This window comes from Vulpes vulpes, chromosome X (assembly GCF_048418805.1).
Source record: "Vulpes vulpes isolate BD-2025 chromosome X, VulVul3, whole genome shotgun sequence".
Taxonomy (NCBI): Eukaryota; Metazoa; Chordata; class Mammalia; order Carnivora; family Canidae; genus Vulpes; species Vulpes vulpes.
In genome coordinates this window covers 102,818,942-102,840,802 of record NC_132796.1, presented here as the reverse complement: position 1 = coordinate 102,840,802, position 21,861 = coordinate 102,818,942, and the positions used below count along the sequence as shown (strand labels likewise).

The 21,861-nt window shown below is 44.8% G+C and overlaps 1 protein-coding gene across 1 annotated transcript; it reads left to right on the top strand.

Moving 5' to 3' along the window:
• Positions 1-5,518: 5,518 nt before the first annotated feature.
• LOC112912392 (small integral membrane protein 10-like protein 2A) lies at positions 5,519-9,452 on the top strand. The gene is made up of 2 exons (XM_025989099.2): positions 5,519-6,901; positions 9,341-9,452. The coding sequence occupies exon 1, from the start codon at positions 5,774-5,776 to the stop codon at positions 5,978-5,980; it is 207 nt and encodes a 68-aa protein (XP_025844884.1). The 5' UTR covers positions 5,519-5,773; the 3' UTR covers positions 5,981-6,901; positions 9,341-9,452.
• Positions 9,453-21,861: the final 12,409 nt, after the last annotated feature.

Sequence of the window (21,861 nt, the reverse complement as noted above, 5' to 3'; positions counted from 1 at the left end):
ACTCTTTTGAAAGGAGAGCATAGGGGTTAAGAGCATGGACTCTGGAGCCAGTTACTGGTTTCATTTCTGGTTCCACCAATTACTAATGGGTAAGTGACTTAAACTTTCAATTCCTTATTTTCCTTTTCTGTAAAGGTGTACAATGATAGTGCCTACTTTGTAGGGTTGTTGGGCTTTTTTGTAATGTTATTTTGAGGAGTAATGTGTTAATATATGCAAAGTGCTTGGAAGAATGTCTGCCAGAAAATAAGTGCTTTGTATGTTTGCTGTGAGTGCTGTCATTGGAAGGGGAAGGCAGTTCCAGCCTTCCATCTGGCCCTTCTTTTTTTTTTTAAGATTCTTTATTCATGAGAGACACACAGAGAGAGAGGCGCAGAGACTCAGGCAGAGGGAGAAACAGACTCCATGCAGGGAGCCCAACACTGGACTGGATCCCCGGTCTCCAGGATCACACCCTGGGCCAAAGGCGGCGCTAAACCACTGAGCCAGCCAGGCTGCCCCCATCTGGCCCTTCTTAACAGAAAAATTCTCACTGCACAGGTTAGGGAGCCAGTTGGCATGTTTGGCCAGTTGCTGGTTCTATTACAACTGAAAACCCAGGAACAGGGGAAATTACCACAGCATGAGTTTGTGTACCCACTGGGCCTACTATACATTGGATTTAAGCCAAAACTCCATTTATTTTTTAAAGATTTAAAAATTTTTATTTATTAATGAGAAACACAGAGAGAGGCAGAGACATAGGCAGAAGGAGAAGCAGGCTGATCTGAGGGGCTGTAACACTATCGTGGTGACCCGATTGGCAGAATTCTTTTCTTTTTTTAAAATATTTTATTTATTTCTTTTAGACTGAGAAAACATAAGTAAGCATTGGGGAGGGGCAGAGAGAGAGGGAAACCAAAGCTGACTTCCTTCTGAGTGAGGATCCTGATGTAAGACTCAATCCCAGGATCCTGAGATCAAGATCTGAGCTGAAATCAAGAGTCAGACACTTAACCGACTGAGCCACCGAAGCGCCCTTGTTTGCCAGAATTCTTTTCATGAAATGGGACATGCTTCTATTTCTGTCCTAGGGCTTCCATATTCCAGTAATCACCACCAAAGATCACTGTTAACCAAACCACTTTGATGGCCACTCTACCCAGTAACTCTATTCTGGGGCATGGTTATCAGTTAGCTTTTGCTGTAAAACAAACCCCTACAAGCTTAGAGGCTTAAAACAACAACCATTTATTTAATAACAGTTGTTAGGCATTGGCAGCTTGGGCTGGGTCATCCTGCTTGCGTCAGCTAGACTGTCACGTGTCTGTGGTCAGTTGCTGCTGGTGGTCTTGGTGACAGGACCACTAAGGGTTGGTTGGCCATCAGTTGGGGCTACAGGGATGATTGGGACCTAAGTCTCATCTGTTTTGTTCACATGGTAGTAGCAGGTTTCCAAGACTAGCAAGAGTACAGGCCCCAGTGCATAAGCACCTTCCAACCCTGTGCTTGCACTAGTTTTGCCAATATCCTGTTGACTAAAGCAAGTCATATGGTAGATTCAAGAAAAAAGAAACAGACCACCTCTTGTTGAGAAGATATGCAAATTTCATGCAAAATGGGATTCAGGAAAGGGAAACATTTGTTGCTATTTTTACTCTCTACCACAGGCACCAATTCCAACCCCCACCCCCACCCTTTCTGGACCCCTCTCCCTTTCAAGCACATCACCTAATCTCTTCAGAGAAACACTGTCCATTTTCATCCGGAGATAACTAGCTGGGGGAGGGAGGCGGTTGGAGGGTGGTGGTAGAAATGCACTTATTCAGCCATTTTTCAAATAGATTTTATTTTATTTTTTTAAGATTTTAAAAATTGTTTTAAAGATTTTATTTATTTATTCATGAGAGACACACAGATAGGCGCAGAGACACAGGCAGAGGGAGAATGCAGGGAGCCTGACGTGGGACTTGATCCAGGGACTCCCGGATCACGTCCTAGGCTGAAGGCAGGCACCAAACCGCTGAGCCACCCAGGGATCCCCAAGATTTTATTTATTTGAGGGAGAGAGTGCACAAGGTGGGGAGCAGCAGAGGGAGAGGGAGAAGCAGACTCCCTGCTGAGCATGGAACCCAATGTGGGGCTTGATCCCACAGCCCTGAGTTCATGACCTGAGCCGATGGTAGATGTTTCACCAACTGAGCCACCGAGGCATCCCTCAAATAGATTTCAAATAACCAGCTCCTTTGATGTGATCTTCCCACTTCCACTCTCCATACTTAGAGAGTGAAGGTGCTTCCTCCAGGAAATTGGCTTCTGCCTCTGCCTCACCTAGGCTTTGCCTGAGATTTGCTGGGCCCTGGTGCCCTCCCGTAAGACTGATCCTTCAGATGGAGCCCATCTGCATTCATTCAATTTCTCAAACTCTTGGTCCTTTATCCTCACCCTTTCTACTAATTTTATGAATGAATCTACTTGGTACTTCTTTCTAATTGCTTCTATTTGATTTGGAGAGGTAAACACCTGTCTTCAATTTGGTGTCTTCTACTACAAAAGCCTTCAATTACATTTAAATCTATTATCTCTAGACCCAATATAGCAGTTAAAAAAATGTGTTCCTCCCATATGTACTAAGAGTGGGTGATACAGATAGAAGACTTAAGGTATATGCACTCTATCATGGGAAAGAAGAGCCAGGAGACTTGTACACTTTCCTAAAGACAATAATTTTAGCCTATTGCTGTTTATAGTCAGTATGTGGTATGAGGAAGGAGGCATTTCCTTTACTTAATGCGTCACTACAGACTATTTTGTCTTCTCTGGTTTCTCCCAGGGTAATGGTTGAGATTTTATCATTTCCAGGCTGCTTGTGTTGTTCTGCCTTAGGCAAAAATTTTTTTTTTTTAAGATTTTATTTACCTATTCGTGAGAGACACACACACAGAGAGAAGCAGAGACACAGGCAGAGGGTGAAGCAGGCTCCACGCAGAGAACCCGACGTGGGACTCGATCCGGGGTCTCCAGGATCATGCCCTGGGCCAAAGGTGGCACTAAACCGCTGGGCCACCGGGGCTGCCCTTAGGCAAAAATTTTAATATAAAAATAAGCAAAGGGGCCAGGACTTACTACTAGGCATCCATAAGGAATAATACCTAGCCCATAAGGTATCAACATGGAAAGATATGCAAGATATATTATGTTTAAAAGCAATTGTCAGGGTGCCTGGGTGGCTCAATCTGCTAAGCGGACAATTCTGGGTTTCTTCTTGGGTCATGATCTCAGGGTCATAAGATCAAACCCTGTGTGGGGCTCTGTGCTCCATGGGGAGTCTGTTTGTCCCTCTCCTTCTGCTCCTCCTCCTGCTCGCTCTCTCTCTAAAATAAATATATAAAACCTTTAAAAAAGCAATTGTCAGGGCAGAAGGTTTATGATTCCATTTTTTGCTCTGTGACTTGCGTGTGATATATGTATATGCCTTGCTTATTAATATATGTAAATAATTTTTTAAAAGATTTTATTCATTTATTCTTGAGAGACACAGGGAGGGGGGCAGGCAGAGACACAGGCAGAGGGAGAAACAGGCTCCATGCAGGGAGCCCGATGTGGGACTCGATCCCGGGTCTCCAGGATCAGGCCCTGGGCTGAAGGCGGCGCTAAACCCCTGAGCCACCCGGGCTGCCCCAATATATGTAAATAATTGATAAAAACATATACCAATCTGTTAATAGTCTTTCTGATGAATTGTACCATTCTTATACTATATTTTTATAATATTTCAAGGTTTTACAAGTGATCAGTAAAATAATACTAAAAGATTAAGAGATTTAGAAAAGTTGCTCAGCAACTTAATTGATAATTAAAGTGAATGCAAATCAGAGGAGTCATGAATCTTAATTATTACCTTACATATTGGTGAAAAAATTTCAAGATTAACAATGTCGTATACAGCCCTGGTCCCAAAACTTTTTTGATCAACCACATGTATTAAAAAATAGAACTTCTTTGACCTCGAACACTAAACATATATGTTTATGTGATTGTTTGTGCAGGAAACAACAAATGTTGGAGAGGATGCGGAGAAAAGGGAACCCTCTTACACTGTTGGTGGGAATGTGAACTGGTGCAGCCACTCTGGAAAACTGTGTGGAGGTTCCTCAAAGAGTTAAAAATAGACCTGCCCTATGACCCAGCAATTGCACTGTTGGGGATTTACCCCAAAGATTCAGATGCAATGAAACGTCGGGACACCTGCACCCCGATGTTTCTATCAGCAATGGCCACAATAGCCAAACTGTGGAAGGAGCCTCGGTGTCCATCGAAAGATGAATGGATAAAGAAGATGTGGTTTATGTATACAATGGAATATTACTCAGCAATTAGAAACGACAAATACCCACCATTTGCTTCAACGTGGATGGAACTGGAGGGTATTATGCTGAGTGAAATAAGTCAATCGGAGAAGGACAAACAGTGTATGTTCTCATTCATTTGGGGAATATGAATAATAGTGAAAGGGAATATAAAGGAAGGGAAAAGAAATGTTGGGAAATATCAGGAAGGGAGACAGAACATAAAGACTCCTAACTCGGGGAAACGAACTAGGGGTGGTGGAAGGGGAGGAGGGCGGGTGTTGGAGGGGAATGGGTGACGGGCACTGAGGTGGACACTTGACGGGATGAGCACTGGGTGTTTTTCTGTATGTTGGTAAATGAACACCAATAAAAATTAATTTAAAAAAAATAAAATAAAAACGGGATTATATTCCTCATTCTTTTCTGCCACTTGAAAATTTATGCTTACAGTAACATCGCCTGCAACAATGTTTGGCATAAGAAAAACTGGAAACATTTAGAATGTTCATCAATAGGGGACTGGTTAAATAAATGATTGAACATTATTAGGCAACATAGATGTTAGGGTAGTGATCAGTCGTCCAAGAGAGTGAGATAGTTATATATTATTGACTCGGAAAGAGCACTGTTTGAACATACCAAGTCTGAAAGTATATACAGTAAACGGAATGGTAGTTCTGGCGGGGGCGGGGTGAAGAATGTGAAACTAAGCAGGGAATCGGCTTCCCATTGTTCTTATTGTTTGTACTGTTGAAAATTTCTAACCGCTTGTTTGCATAACTTTTCCCATTAGAAAATACTAAAGATCTAAAACCAAATTTTCAAAGTCGTTTGAATAATTACAGCAGAAGGTACACATTTTACAGTTGAGAAAATAAAGAGGTTTTGTGTGTTCCTACTAGCTCACAGTTGAGGATTGAAAAAAAATTCCTAAAGGGATTTGAGGCAACAAGAAATGGGTTCACGCTTCTAAGCCATTGAAGATCATGTTTATGAAGGAACTCTTTTAATGTTTGGAGCAAGTTTCGTTTTGCTTCCATTAAAAAGGACCACCCGGAGGAGAAAGCCCAGTCTCCCGGGAAAGCCATGCGCCCCTCCTCCTTCCCTCCCTCCTCGGCCTCCAGCCTCTGGTCCTCCCCCCGCCCCTGGTCCCCTCTCCCTCCCAAATCCAGGGGCTCACGCACTCCAGCGCACCGCTCGCCCCCGAGGCAGCTCAGCCTGGCGGCCCGGCGAAGCACCAACAATCACGGATCGCCGCTGCCCGAGAACAGCCAGGAAGGAGGGCGTGTGCGGTGCAGCGCGGCTAGCATCGACCGGAGCCCAGTGGGCCCCCCACGCGGATTGCCCCCGCGCGCATCCCTCGGTCCGTCGATCGGTGGGTCAGCACTGCTGGCTGGAAGCCCTGGGCTCCCTGCACTCGTTTGGGAGGCGACACCAGACCGATGGCGGCAGCGGCGGCCCTATCGGGCCTGGTGGTGCGGCTGTCGCGCTCCAGGGCGGCTCGTGGCTCCTACGGCGCCTTCTGCAAGGGGCTCACGCGCACGCTGATCATCTTCTTCGACCTGGCCTGGCGGCTGCGCACCAACTTCCCCTACTTCTACGTGGTGGCCTCAGTGATTCTCAACGTCCGCCTGCAGGTACATATATAGAGCAACTAACTTTGTGGATTTCGGGAGGGGGGAGCCTGGCAAGGATGGCTGGCTTCCACCGAGCGGCCCGCCCGCCCTAGGGCACAGCGCGCAGACTGGCGGGGCAGTCTCCCCACTGCCTGCCTTATCTTTTCATGTACACGGGTGGCTGGAAATCATTTGTGGAAAGTCTACCGAATATCCAAAAAAGCCACATAGAATGAAAAAGTGATTCATCAGGAAATAGAGAAACAGGAAAGAACTCTAAACTCTGAAAGTCTTCAGAAATACTCGAGAAGTTCTTTCAGCCGTAAAACACAAAACAGCCAGAACGGGAGGAACCTTCGAGCCACAGGATGCTAGAAGTGGGTCGGGGGGAACAAGAGGAAAGGTTACTCAACCGAAAGGTAAACCTGAACAGCACAACAACAGCCCCGTTAGGAAGCAGATCTTCCCAATTAGGATAAGATGTGAACAGACTTCCAACTGAACGGAATGAGCAATAGATGGATTGAGTTAGAAGCTGGAAGAAATTAACAACGTGATCTGAAGGGCAAACGCTTCTTCATCCCAAAAGCCAAGGCAATGGCGAACAGAAACTACAAGGGGAAACAAGTATCTCAAACTGTGCAAGGAAAGCAGGCTTCGGAGAGGAAGCAACCTCAGTCGTGGCCGGGTTTTGAAAAGCTGCCAGGAGTGGGAGAAAGGGAATCCGCTCCCACACTAATTTGTGCAGCAAAACTCTGCGTCCACAGAGACCAGTCATCCCGTTCAGCTCTGCTTTGCATTGAACCATATTTGAAGAATCACTTCGGCGGAGACAGAAGTTACAGTTTTCCATTTTTGGACCAAATCTGTCAGCGAAGCAGGGAAGACTTCATGATGGTTATAGAACCGGATGGGAACATTAGCCACTTTCACAGCGCAGGGTCCAGGCAACAAGTGAGAGGGAAAAGAGGAATTGGAACTGGGCTGGCCCGGGGGCGGGGGGGTCGCTATTCTCATAAAGCAGGAAGTCCAGATTCTGTCTCTAGTTGAAATAAGGCAGATTTAGGGATCATATTATTAAAGTGAACAAGGTAGCTAATGGGAGATTTAAAAATAGTGATTCGGCCATACTGAGGGAGGGGGAGGTGCTGGAACAGCAGGAAGACAAAATTCCTCATGTTATCAAGTCAAAAAAGAGTAATTAAAGCATGTTCTTAAGGAAGAAAGGATGTAACTGCTAAACAGGTGTAAACATTTTTGCCTCTGGCTTGGGAAACCGAGCTGAGCAGGATGGGCAGGGATTTACTACTTTTCATTATATGCTTTTTTTTTAGTATTTTATTTTATTTTTTGAAAACTAGAATTGCTTTGATTAAAAATTAAAACTTAATAAAAACTGAATTGACTGCAAGTAGAAGGAAATTTGGGGGGGTAGGAGCTGGGGATGGGGACAAGGCCAAGGAGATTCTGCCTTCCTATCTTTCTGCAAAAGTGTATGTGCAGAAATGTATGTGTATGTGCCTCATACACATGAGTGTATGTGCCTCAAATGTTCCTGAACATTTCCATGAAGTACGATTTTTTGGCTTCTCACACCAAACTTAGACCCCAGGGAAAAGCTTTAACAATAAAAATGGGGCAACCCGAGTAGCTCAGCAGTTTAGCGCCGCCTTCAGCCCAGAGCGTGATCCTGGAGACCTGGGATTGGGTCCTGCATTGGGCTCCTTGCATGGGTCCTGCTTCTCCTTCTGCTTGTGTCTCTGCCTCTCTCTCTCTCTCTCTATCTATCTATCTCTCCCCCCTCTCTCATGAATAAATAAATAAATAAATAATCTTTAAAAAAATAAAAATGGCTGGGACACCTGGATGGCTCAGTGGTTGAGCATCTGCTTTGGCTCAAGCCATGATCTCCAGGTCCTGGGATCGATTCCCACATTAGGCTCCCCACACAGAGCCTGCTTCTCCCTCTGCCTGTGTCTCTGCCTCTCTCTGTGTGTCTCTTATGAATAAATAAACAAAATCTCTTTAAAAAATTAAAATTAAAAAATTAAAGTGGCCAGTAATCTTCAAGTAGCCCAGAACCTCCTCACTCTCTGAAACTGCACATTTCTGCAGTGCCTTAGTTAAGGTAAAAATATACATTTATTTATTTTGTAAAACTCACAATTTTTCAAAACCGTTTTCCAGGTTTATCAAGGTGTAAGTGATATATAACACTATGTAAATGTAAGCTGCACAGACTGTTGGTTTGATACACTTCTACACTGTGACATGGTTGCCACCAGCATCAGCTGACTTCTCCTTCACATCACATAATTACTGTTTTTTTTTGTGGTGAAAACATTCAAGATTCGTCTCCTACTTGGTAACTTTCTTTCAAGTATATGATAGAATATTGACTGATCTCAACGTTGGGACTTAAATCCCTAAAGTTTCTTCATCTTTGTTTTTTAAGATTTTATTTATTTATTCATGAGAGAGAGAGGAAGAGACACAGGCAGAGGGAGAAGAAGCAGGCTCTCTGCAGGAGCCTGATATGGGACCCTATCCTGGACCCTGGGGTCACACCCTGAGTCAAAGGCTGAGCCACCCAGGCATCCCAGTTTATTCATCTTCTAAGTGGAAGTCTGTACTCTTGGACTAACATCTCCTCACTGCCCCCGCCCCCGCCCCTCTGGTAACAAGTCTCCTACTCGGTTTCTGAGGGTTTGGCTTTTTTCAACTCCATGTATAAGTGAGATCATACAGAATGTTGATGGACACTTTGACGATTGCCTCCAGATGTTTAGACGAGGTGCTGATTTTTTTTTAAGATTTCATTCATTTATTCACAAGAGACACACACAGAGAGAGAGAGGCAGAGACACAGGCAGAGGGAGAAGCAGGATCCATGTGGGGAACCTGACATGGGACTCGATCCCAGGACTCCAGGATCACGCCCTGGGCTGAAGGCAGGCTCCAAACCGCTGAGCCACCCAGGGATCCTAAGGTGCTGATGTTTTAGTGTTGGTCATATTAGAGAGCAGGTGTTCTAAACTAAATGCCCCACATTAGTATAGGGATGCAGGGCAGGCCACCCCACGATGAGCCATTTTGACATAAACATCACTTTGAGTCAAAAGCTTTGAGAACCCAGCAAAAGCCGCAAAAGCTCTTTATCTCCTCCTCAACTGCCTGCCCTTATCGGGCAGAGAGCTGGGAACAGAGTATCCTCTTTACCTAAAAAACTTATCTGTATAACAGAGCAACCTTTGTTTTCCAAACATCTTAAAAACAAAAAACAAAACAAAACAAAACAAAACAAAACAAAAAAACAAAAAAAAACAAAAAAATAAATAAAAACAAACATCTCTCCCCTTCCTGCTAATGGTCTTTCTCCCCTTTTCTTTTCAGATCCTACCCCTCTCCTGAGCTCCTAGAGGCCTTGTGTTGCCTCATTGTTTCTGTAATCTCCTGTCTGTGTGGGTTCCTCATTGGTCCACCATTAAACTTGACTTTCTGCTCATCTGTCTCATGTCAATTTGATTCTTGGTGGGGGGGTGGTGGTGGTGGTGGCAAGAAGTCCTTGAGGGTCAGAGGAACTTCCTCCCCAACAGTAGGAGCTTGGTTCAATAAAAATAGCACAACTATGCGACACCTGGGTAGCTCGGCAATTGAGCATTTGTCTTTGGCTCAAGACGTGATCCTGGATTACCAGGATAAAATCCCACATCTAGCTTCTTTTATGGAGCCTGTTTCTCCTCCCTCTGCCTGTGTCTCTGCCTCTCTCTCTCTGTGTCTCTCATGAATAAATAAATAAAATCTGAAAAAAAATATAGCACAACTATATAAAGGAGTACCATGTAGTCTTTTAAAATAAGGATTCTTTTATCCAAGTGGAATTAATCTAATAGGTGGGAAATCAGAGGCAGAGAGAGAAGCAGGCTCCATGCAGGGAACCCAATGTGGGACTCAATCCCGGAGCCCCAGGATCATGCCCTCGGCCCAAGGCAGGCACTCAACTGCTGAGCCACCCAGGCATCCCATGGTGATGATTAGTTTTTAATCATGTTTTTATTTAAATTGTGAGACCTTTATATTTTTGGTATAAGATTCACTATCTGGTGGGTGCCACAGATGCTAGAATTTGGGGAAAGCTTACAGTAGGCCCTTGATTCCCAGAAGCCTCACCTTGTACTTCCAGGGCCCTATGCTGGTCATACAAGAGGCTCAGATGGAGCTCAGCCACTTACGGAGGATTTGAATTCTAACCAAGGAAACTTGATTTAATAAAATATTAAAAGCATTATTTATACCAAATACTCAACATAAAAGCAAATCAGTTTCAATGTGGAAATTGTAACTAATTAAATACCACTTTCTTCCCAGAAATCTATCTTGCCCATGAACAAAGATCAAATGCATACATTTCTAAACAGTAAACAGTTTATACTTTTTAACTTGCAAAGAGCACAAGCTTTTGGTTTTGTGTTTCACTTTTCAAGTTATTTCCCCTAATTCATTGCAGGGATAATTTCTCTCACCTCACAGCCAAAAAAAAAAAAAAAAAAAAAAAAAAAAAGACAGGCAGTGTAACTACATCATCCTCAGATTTATTAACTTACTCCCTTCCGTGCTCATCCGTCCTTCGAGAGCTGAATATCTCTGGCAACCTTTACACTGGCTTATTGTAGTTCAATGCAGTTCTCTTGAGCATAGCTAACACTACCCTAGAGCAACAGACTTTAACTCACACTTTCCTATGGAATTCTCTGAAAGCACCAGATGGGAAGGGGCTCCTCTCTTACATGCCAAATATTTTCTCCCTTGACTCTATCATTTCCTCTTCCCAGGGCCTCTCCTGATAATACCAATCATCTGATTTGAGAGGCACAGATGCAGATTCCAGACCGGGGACTTCCTCAGCCTGGGCCTTCTCTTGTGACCCTTGACCCACCCCCCTCCTTGGACACAATTCCTAAACTGCCTTCAGACTCAGACTGGTTCTGGTCTGAATAAACGACTGGCATGGGCACCCTTCTCCAGAAACTTAAAGAGACTGTCTCTGGCATCTTTGTCCCCAGTGTAGGGGTAGAAGTGGTTGGAGAGTTACAAACATTGTCTTTCAAGACATGACTTACCAGAAATCCCCCTTTTGATGTTTTACTGCAAATCTAAGAGCTGCACTTAAAATCCTTCTCTTTCCATCACCTGTCTTTCTACCCTAAATACTGCTGAGGCCTGGAGTAATGAATCCTGGGAATTTTCAGCAGTTCCCAAAAGATAGGGTGTTAAGTAGATAGAAAAGTAATGTAGAGTATAATAACCTTGTCCTCCTTAAATTCCTAGCAGGTACAAACAGCCTTCTTCCATTCATGGGATTCCAAAAATATTTCCTCCTGGCATAAATTAATTGCTCAGTGTACAACCAAGAACTACACATATAAGCATTCCTAGTCATCCTAGTTGGAGATGAGGTTTTGGGGCCTCTGTTTATAGTTCAAGTTCTCCCAGTCATGATCCTTAATTGCTCTAGCTCTGCGACTATCCCAACTTGATACTGACATTCTGCAATACCATGACCTAAATGTTGAATTCATCACCGCCATGCTATCCTATTTACAAATGGAAGAGGTGAGAGAATTAAAAAAGCAAGTAAACAATCATCAGGGACACACAGGTAGAGGGTACAGTCCTGATTTCTGCAAAAGCCACGAAGTGGTCCTGTCATTTATGATTTCTCTGTCAATCCCATGTTCTCCTTCATTCCTGAAGAGTCTGAACCCTAGATGGTCCTTTGTAGGGTTGCAGTACTCTGTCGTGTGCCCCCTTGGGCTTGTAGTGAAGAATTAGGGGATTAGGGAATACCCTAAGTCTCATCCATATTCGTGCTTGTCCTCATTCTACAGCATAAACACCATGATCACCGATTTCGAGTGACTCCAGGAACTAAGAGTGGCTTTATGGAGTGGAACCCTGGTTTCAGACCATACTGGATGTTTTTCTTCTAGGGAACTAAAACCTCTAAACCAGCAGAGTAGAAGTAATGAGAAGTAAAACTTGCAGATGGGTCAAGTGCCATGATGAGAAGCACTTCCTTTATTCCCACCCCTCGTTCCTAGTCTTGCAAGTCTTGGGAGTGGGAGAAAGACATGTTCTTTCTCAGGTTCACCCATTGGCCGTGCTGCTGCTGACCGACGGAGATGTCCACATCCGTGATGATGGGCACTGGGCCACCATCTCACTGAGTGACAGCGACCTGCTGAGGCTGGAGGGCGACTCCCGCACTGTGCGGCTGCTGAGGGAGCTGCGCCAGGCCCTGGGCCGCATGGTGGAGCGGAGCCTGCGCAGCGAGCTGGCCGCTCTGCCACCTGGCGTGCAGCAGGAGCACAGGCAGCTGCTGGCCCTGCTGGCAGAGCTGCTGCATGGGCCCTGTGGCAGCTTTGACGTGCGCAAGACGATATATATATCAACCAAGATGATATATTGGTTGCTGGTTCATGCTATTCATTACATACTAGCAGTCTCTGCTGTAATTCTCTCATCAGGGCTTGCCACAGCTTCCATATAGTATCCTGATTTACCCCAAACTTTTGGGGGCACCGTTGTATCTGCTAAGGGCCAAGGTGGAGTCTTCCTAGCATGGGAGCCTACAGCAGGTGGAAAACCTGTTTTAGCTGTGTGTCCACAGTAGCCTGTGTGTGGCAGAGATTATATCTCCTTTATCAAGGATGGCCGCAAAAAATTCTTTGCAATTCCCATAAGGATTTTACTTCCTCTGTTGATAAGGAGAAGGAACTCTAATTGACTCCCTTTGCCCCTTTCCCTACCCTATACCCCCTTCTCCAAGAGCCAGGGAGCCAATGTGACAGTGTAGAGGAGGCAGATTTGAGTCTCTGGCTGGAGATGTCTGAAATCAAAAGGCTTGTTGGAGCAGCCTATACCCACAAGGTGAGTAGGAAGCCAAGGGTGGCTACCCCCTCCCACTCCATGCCTCTCTACAGCTCTCAGGGACGTGCAGAAGATAACTTCAGTGCTTTCTATCACACCATGTGTTCCCTCACAGAGCTTAGAGGAACCAACAGAACCCAGGGGAGCCCTGGAAGCTATCAGCCAGATAAGGAACATGCCATTTGAGGGGACAGAGGATTGAGGACTTGGTCTGATGGGTTTCAAAGGACACCTGAGGGTGCCTGGTTGGCTCAGTCAGTAGAGCATGTGACTCTTGATCTCAGGGCCATGAGTTCAAGTCCCATGAGGGGCATACATACATACATAGAAGCACACTCAGATGTCCCCCCCTTTGAGAGGGTTCTCAGCCACAGTTGAGGGGGGCACACCGAGAGGCTAAATATCAAACAGCATAAACAGTAGCTACATACTCTAAGCCATGTGCTGCCCAATGCGAAGTCTACCCAGGAATGGTAGAATCATCCTGGAGAAGGACCTCAGGGTCTCACTGGGCAGACTCAGGGAAGAGCTCCATTTTTCCCCTAAACTCCATCAGCACCCTGTCTACTATGCGGTAGGTACTCCTCCAGGAGTATTCTGAGTCCTTCAGTGCTCACATTCCTGAAGGCACTTGATAATTAGCCTCTGAAAGGTTTAAGGCTGTCCTGATCCCAGCTGTAAGTCGCCAAGGTCAATGTGTACAGGTGCTTTCAGGGCAAGGCCAAGGGGGAGGTTCACAAATGTAACAACAAATTTCTTGCTCAGGGGACACCTGGGTGGCTCAGGGGTTGAGCAACTGCCTTTGGCTCAGGATGTGATCCCAGGGTCCTGGGATCCAGTCCCACATCAGGTTCCCCACAGGGAGCCTGCTTCTCCCTCTGCCTATGTCTCTGCCTCTCTGTGTCTCTCATTAATAAATAAAATCTTTTAAAAAATTATTGCTCAATTTCACCTGTTTCCCCATTCTAAGGACTCTAAGTCTACGTAATTAGTGATTCAAGCCTGGGCCCTGTGTGGGAGCTATTCCTCTAGCTGTTAGATTGGTATGGTGACTCAAATGCTAGACGCCTCTGTTGGCCAGACCTAAGCATCTTTCTGGTTATACAGATCAACTAAGGCCTTGGTAGATGGTCTAAAGATTTCATTCTTGGGAACTCCAAGCTTAGTTATCTGTAGTCAGAGATCTCTGTATGTGTAGTAATCTGTTCGGGCTGCCGTGATGATATTCCATAGCCTGGGGAGCTTAGAAAATAGACATTTATTTACTCATAGTTTTGGAGACTCAAAGTCCAAGATTAAGGTGCCAGCAGAGTTGGTTTCTGGTGAGGCCACTCTTTCTATTGTAGGAACTGAAGGCAGGCCGCCCCAAAATGGACCACTCTGGTGTGAAATTATTTTGAGCTGAAGGCCGCCGAGACCCTGCAGGCTCAAGGGAAAGTTTTGCCCCTTCTTAACTACTTAGAAGAATCTAAATTGAGGGTCTTTCCCAGAATAAGAGTTATTACCAGCGATAAATTTTATCCAGAGTTACCCATCTGGATGGCAGGCCAAACATCTAATTACCAATATCTGCCCCGTAAAATATATTCCTTTCCTCTAAAGTCCCAGATCCTTACCCTCTTCTGTTTAGTTCAGGATGACAGATAGACCTCAGATTGCCTGCTATCTTTGGAATTTCCATGTCTGTATGGATTCCCCGTAGGTATGCTATTATATGTGATTTTCTCATATCTCATGTCAACCTTTATCTTGTTCATTTGATTCTTAATCCATCTAGAAGGACCCTTGAAGGAGAGGGAAATTCTTCCTTCCCAACACTGTCTTATAGATGGCTGCCTTCCCATTGTGTCCTTACATGACTTTTTTAAATGTGTGTGTAGAGAGAGATCTCTGGTGTCTCTTCTTCTTCTTATCAGGACCCCAGTCCTATAGGATAAGGGCCCATCCTTATGACCTCACTTAACCTTAATTACGACCTTGAAGTCCCTATCTCCAAATACAGTCACCTTGGGAGTTAGGGCTTCAACATACGAATTTAGGAGGTTGGGGGAGCACAGTTCAGTGCATAACAGTGTGGCAGAACACTCCCAGATGCCTTTTATAGTAACAATACCTACTTTGCTGCTGATGTTAACTGCCACCACCTAGACTCTATTCTTGTCTCTGTGCAACATGCTACAAACCAGACAGCCCATTTTAATGATATCTACTTTTTCACCAGCATCCTCAGTCTAGAAAGAACAGTCAGCATAAGTGCTTTTGAAAGTTTCTGATGCTTCACTACCTACTAGTTTCCTGAGGCAAAGGTAACAGGACAGACACTTAAATTTCTTTGGAAGGTAAAGTTAGGGAGTGAATGGGGAGGATGCTCATGGGATCTGACACAGTATTCTCATGTTCAGAACTTTTAAATCTCTTCCTCTACCTTATGCCAGTGGGTTCTAGCCCCTCAGTGTCATATATCACAGGGTAGCATGTGGGCCCAGTTTGCATTAGACAACCCAGAAATAGAATCACAGTCTGCTGCTTGAGCCTGGCCCAGGGAATAAAATTCATGAATGTCTATCACTCATTCTGCATTTAACTCTGTTCCTTGACCAACCTTGCATCTCACTTCTGACTCCTGGATAACATGCCTTAAGTCAATCTAGAAGGATGACAGAATCTTTGGATGGTGGATATTATGTTCTCCATGAGGTGGCTCCTCCCTGTCTACCCACAAACACAGAATAGACAGCCATTACTGGCTCACATTATGAATTAAATGACCATTGAATCCTTCTTGGTGGATTTGGAATAGCCTCATCTTCACAGGATACCATATTATCTTCTCTACGTGGGGAGGAAGGAGGGTTACAAACAGTTGACTTCAATATTTATTGCCCCCCACAATGATTAGTGCAAGCTGATCATGACTCTACCATTCCCTTTGTCAGCAGATGGGGAAAAAACCCCACTGATCCAATTGGGACCACTGAAATGTGAAAAGTGCACTAGGGTGCTTCCAAGAAAGATCCCCTCTCTCCTAAGAAGTAAATTTCCCTCTGGACATTGTTAGATCTGAATATGACCCCTGTGAACTGCTGTAGCCATCTTGCCAAGATCCGGCCAATAATGAAGCCCCATCCTGGAGGATGACAGATCCACAGAGAACTCGAGAGCTGGAGATCTGTGTCTGGAGCCTGCTATACTTCTGGACTTGTTCCCTGATGTCACTAAAAAGGGGGAAGCTCTTACTAAGTGTATAACAGGTGACTTAAATACACACGTGCATTTCCTTTGTGTGTGAGAGGCTCTCTCTTGCCCAACATAAACTATTTGAGTTGTTGAGGTCAAAGCCATCATTCAAATTGTCACTAATTCACCGAAGGAGTTCAATGAAAATAAATCAGATGGTGAAACTGAGACTGAGGGAGGGGAGATGGCTTAGGAAAAGCGGTTGTTTCAGCACATTAATCTGTGCCTGTCTGTCAGGACTCCAGAGAGGGTGCTGTGGGCAGAGTAGTTGGCTTCGCTGCCACAAATCTTCCATGGCAAAGGGACTTCTGCCCCTCACCTCCCCCTTCCCCAGATAGACGTCATTTTCCGTCAGCTCTCCTCGTCCCAGGCTGGAAACCTGGCCTGTGACGCATACACACAACCAGCCCAGGACTTCCCTGGTACAAGCATCATGATAGACACTCATTTGACTAAATCATTTTATATCCTCACTCAACTTCATCCAGTTCCAGCTTTCCAGCCTGTGCAAACACAGCCTAAATCAAGAAATAGACTGCCATCTAGAGGTCAGTCATATCAGAGGAAAAAGGATTCAAACATTTTTTGCTGGGTTCACACTTAGGGAAAGTTCTTCTCCTATTGGGGCCTAAATTTTGTTGCCTGGAAAGTAAGGGGGTCGTCCTAGGTCAGTGGTTCCCAAAGTCATCTCCACAAAGCGGGTATGCCTGTAGTGGCTTGTAATTAGGGTTGTGCATCAGAATTTTCTATGATCTTTGAAAGAATATATATGCCCATGCTTCATCCCCAAATATTCTGGCTCACTGAGCATGGAGCAGAGTCAGGGCCTAGACACATTTGTAAGACAAAAGCAAAAAACATTCCAGGGGTACCCGAGTGGCTCAGAAGTTGAGCGTCTGTCTTTGGCTCAGGTCAAGATCCTGGGGTACTGAGACTGAGTCCCAAATTGGGACGTCTGCTTCTCCCTCTGCCTATGTATCTGCCTCTCTCTGTGTGTCTCTCATGAATAAATAAATAAAATAAAAAACATTCCATGGGTGCTTCTAAAGTACTCCCATGTTAGGGATCTGTGATGTAGGTAGTGATAAGAGCTTCTCCAACAATGCTAGCCAGGCTTCCCTCACTACTGGGCTCTGGAAACCTTTAATATTCCACTGTACATTGTGGATTTCCAATAGGTGTTAATAATATTTAGCTTTCTCAAAGGTGCTTGACTGACCACAAAAACACCTCCTAACAATTCAGACACACCAGTGTTTCTTAGATCGCGGTCAAGAAAATCCTTGATTGGTCACTTTGGATTGCCAAAACAAAATACCATATACTGGGACACTTGGGTGGCTCAGGGGTTGAGCGTTTGACACAGGGCATGATCCCGGGATCTGGGATCGAGTCCCACATAGGGCTCCCTGTATGGAGCCTGCTTCTCCCTCTGCCTATGTCTCTGCCTCTCTCTGTGTGTCTCTCATGAATAAATAAATAAAATCTTTAAAAACAAAAAACAAAATACCATAGACTGGGGAGCTTAAACAACAGAAATTTACTTCTTGGAAGTCCAAGATCAAGGGGCCAGTCAAATCAGTTCCCAGGGAGAATTCTCCTCCTGGCTGGTAGATGATTGCCTTCTAGCTATGTCTTCCATGGCTCTTACTCAGTGTGTGTGGACAGAGAGAGAGACAGAGAGAGAGAGAGAGAGAGAGAGAGAGAGAGAGAGAGAGAGACAGGGGGCTCTCTTCTTCTTTTCCTAAGAACACCAATCCTATGGGATTAGGACTCCCACCCTCATGACTTCATCTAACCTTAATTCTCTCCTAAAAGCCTTATCTCCAAATACAATAATTTTGGGGTTAGGGCTTCCACATATGAAATTGGGCAGAGGAGTGGGGGAGGACACAAGTCAAACTATAGTGCAAGGAGGTATCCAAGACAATCTGAGTATACATCTTAAGATTCTTAGTGAACTATGTTTTTTGATGAACCATTTGTCATGATATTAAGGAACTTCCCAGGGGAAGACAGCATAAAATGACCCCAAAGGGGTGTGTTTTCAAAGTGTTCTGATTGCCTCTGATGAAAGATATTGACAAAGAACAAAGTATTACTGTGATGACCAACAGGAACCAATATTCTGAGCCTGCTCAGAATGCTAGTCCATGTTGATATGGGGAACAAAAGCAGAAGAAAAAGTATTAGATTTCCTTACTGCTTACAGTTCACTGACAAGTCCTTGAAATCAGCAAAGTGGGGACACCTGGATGGCTGCCTCTGGTTGAATGTCTGCCTTTAGGCTCAGGCCGTGATCCTGGATTCCCGGGGATCTGAACTCAGCACCTTAGACCGCTCGGCCATCCTGATATGATTCCCAGGGATCTGATCAGCATTGAGATGGAGTCCCACATGGGGCTCCCTGCAGGGAGCCTGCTTCGCCCTCTGCCTATGTCTCTGCCTCTCTCTGTGTATCTTTCATGAATAAATAAATAAAATCTTTAAAAGGAAAAGAAAAGAGAAAAGAAACAGGCAGAGTAACATTGCTCCAGGGACTCAGCTGTCTCCATTTTTAACACTCTGCTAAGGGCAAAAGGCAATCCTAGACTGACACCCCCACCCCCACCCCACCCCAGAATCCTGTAAGCCTACTTTAACATATAAACATTCCTTTAGGGATCCCTGGGTGGCGCAGCGGTTTGGCGCCTGCCTTTGGCCCAGGGCGCGATCCTGGAGACCTGGGATCGAATCCCACATCAGGCTCCCAGTGCATGGAGCCTGCTTCTCTCTCTGCCTATGTCTCTGCCTCTCTATCTTTCTCTCTCTCTGTGTGACTATCATAAATAAATTTTAAAAAAATTTAAACATTCCTTTAGAAATTTCCTTTATCTCTATCCCCCAAGATATGAGTTGGCAATCATCCCACAAGCATATGGCCCACCTATATATATCTGAAGGGTCTCATGACTAAGGTTTTATTAGACAGCAACAAATGACCTTTTCCCAACAATAGCCAGCCCCCTCAAGGCCCTGGAAGCTTTGCTTTCAAAATTCCTGAGACTTACACTCTCCCCAACCCCCTCCCAACTTGAAAGTATATAATGCGCCACTCCTCATGATCCAAGTGCAGCTCTTTCTATCCCCGGGTCCTGTCCCCATGCTTTATTTATTTATTTTTACAAGATTTTATTTATTTATTCATGAGAGAAAGAGAAGCAGAGACACAGGCAGAGGGAGGAGAAGCAGGATCCATGCAAGAAGATTTACATGGGACTGGATCCGGGTACTCCAGGATCATGCCCTGAGCCAAAGGCTGATACTCAACCTCTGAGCCATCCAGGCATCCCTGTCCCCATGCTTTAATAAAATCACCTTTTTTGCACCAAGAATATCTCAAGAATTCTTTCTTGGCTGTCAGCTTCAAATCCTAACATCTTTCCTACATCACATAACACATTCTCACTCCTAACCTAGATGGATCCATGCCATGCCTTATTTATTATCACAAAGCAAAAACTGTATTCCTGAATCTGAACTTTGCACAACATTCAAGAAGTGGGCTAGATATTTACTTTCTTCTACTCTCCTGGAGGTAGACAGGAGATTCTCTTTATTTTTTTCCTCTCTCTTTGGGTACAAGAGGGAAGGCTGAGTTGAAATTCCAACTCCTTGCAAACTCACAGATGGTTCCTTTATGCCCAGTTTTGGATTCAATATTCACCATTATTAGGTTAGAAGAGATTCATATCCCACACATAGACATTGTCCTTATATATTAGCTCATGTCTATGAGTCTATGTTCTGTTTTTGAGACTTTGCTTTAGGTATTAGCTCATATTTCCATGCATAGACTGTGTTAGGCCACAGCTGCAAAGGCCATAGCAATACCTCCCAGCCCTGGATGCATAGCATTTTGTTCTGGGATTTTGCCACTCCTTCCATCAGGAAGTGGGGCCTATATCTCCACCCTCTTGAACCTGGGCTGGCCTGTGACTTGCTTGAACTAAATATAAGGCAGTGGAAGGGACACTGTGGGATTTCAGAGCCTCATCATGGAGACTCTGAAATTTTCATTCTTGTTCTCCTGGATCCCTGAGACCTCCATGTCAAGAGCCTGGGAGCCTAATCTCCTGGGAGCTATGAAATAAATAGACAGCTGAGCCATACTTTAACCAAAGCTACTGAGCATGAGGCCAGGCTAAGCACGTTCATCTTCAATCCAGAGTCTAAAGCTACCCTGGAAAATATTGACTTGCTATCTGGATCTGACACTAAGGACCAATGACTCTTGGCCTTGTGCTCTGTAAGGCCCCATATTGCTGGCAGTTGAGCAGTGACTCAGAGTGTTCTAAGAGGGCAGAGAGAAGACTCTGAACCCAATCTTCATATAAACAGTCCACAAGCCCTCCTCAGGGTGGTGAGATGCAGAGCCGGGGCTGGGCTCTCTCCATCTTCCAGGCTGCCTATTGTCATTTTCTGGATTCTTGCTGTTTGTCAAAGCCATCCTGAAGGTTTTATCTCACCAGAACCCATTTTATAAACACATGTGTGAATAGGCAGGGCTGAGGGGAAGGAAAGTGAGGAAAGAGTAGGCATGGTGGTCAGCCCAGGCTCTGCCCTGCCTGAAACACAGCCTTGACCCTCACATCCTAGGAGAGGCTCTCCTACCCATCTTGGCCCACAGGATCTGGTTTATTCTGTTCTGTGGGCTTGTGCTCAGGATCACATCCCACTGAAGCCTCATGGTCTACCACCAGTGGCTACATAAACATCATCTCGATGCCACTGTGCCATCCTAATGGCACAAATAAAGCACGTCCCAAATGAAAATGACAGAAAAAATGAATACACTGATGCACTGAAAATGTGGGATTGTGGCCGTGTTTTCCTCTCTTGCACAATTGCTGTCCTTGCCTTTACTGTGAAGTTAAACTGCTGATGGGAGTGTTAATTAGCACAACAAATGAGGGTCCCTGTTCAGCAGTATCTACTGAAGCTAAACATAAGCATCCCTTGTTACCCAGCAATTGGAACTTTGAATTCTCTGCCTCACAGATAGATGTGTATAGATGTTAAAGGAAAAAGGTGCTCAAGAACGGACTTTGGAGAGCAAGAGAAGAAGCAAAGAGACTAATTAGGAGGCTGTTAGATTATTAATCCAGGAGAGTGGTAAAGGCAGTATGGACAAGGGTAGTAACAGTGGAGGTGCAATGAAGTGGTCAGATTCTGGTTGTAGGTTGAAGGCAGAGTGAGGATTTGCTGAAGTTAATGTGGGGGCATGAAAGAAACAGAAGAGTCGAGGAAGACACCAAGGGGTTTGACTTGAGCAATAGAAAGGAAAGAATTACCCTTTACCAAGGAAGGGAAGATGGAGGAAGAGCAGGTTTGGGAGGGGCAAAACAAAGCCTTGAATAGAAACTTCACAAATACAAAAAAAAAAAAAAAAACATTTATTTTTAAGAGTAAAACTATAAAATCAGTGAAACTAAGTTTCCTTTAAATGTTCTAATATAGGGACGCCTGGGTGGCTCAGCAGTTGGGCGCCTGCCTTCAACTCAGGTCATGATCTTGGGATCCAGGATCGAGTCCCACATTAGGCTCCCTGTGAGGAGACTGCTTCTCCCTCCACCTATGTCTCTGCCTCTCTCTCTGTCTGTGTCTCTCATGAATAAATAAATAAATATTTAAAAGAATAAAAATAGGGCAGCCCCAGTGGCTCAGCGGTTTAGTGCTGCCTTCAGCCCAGGGCATAATCCTGGAGA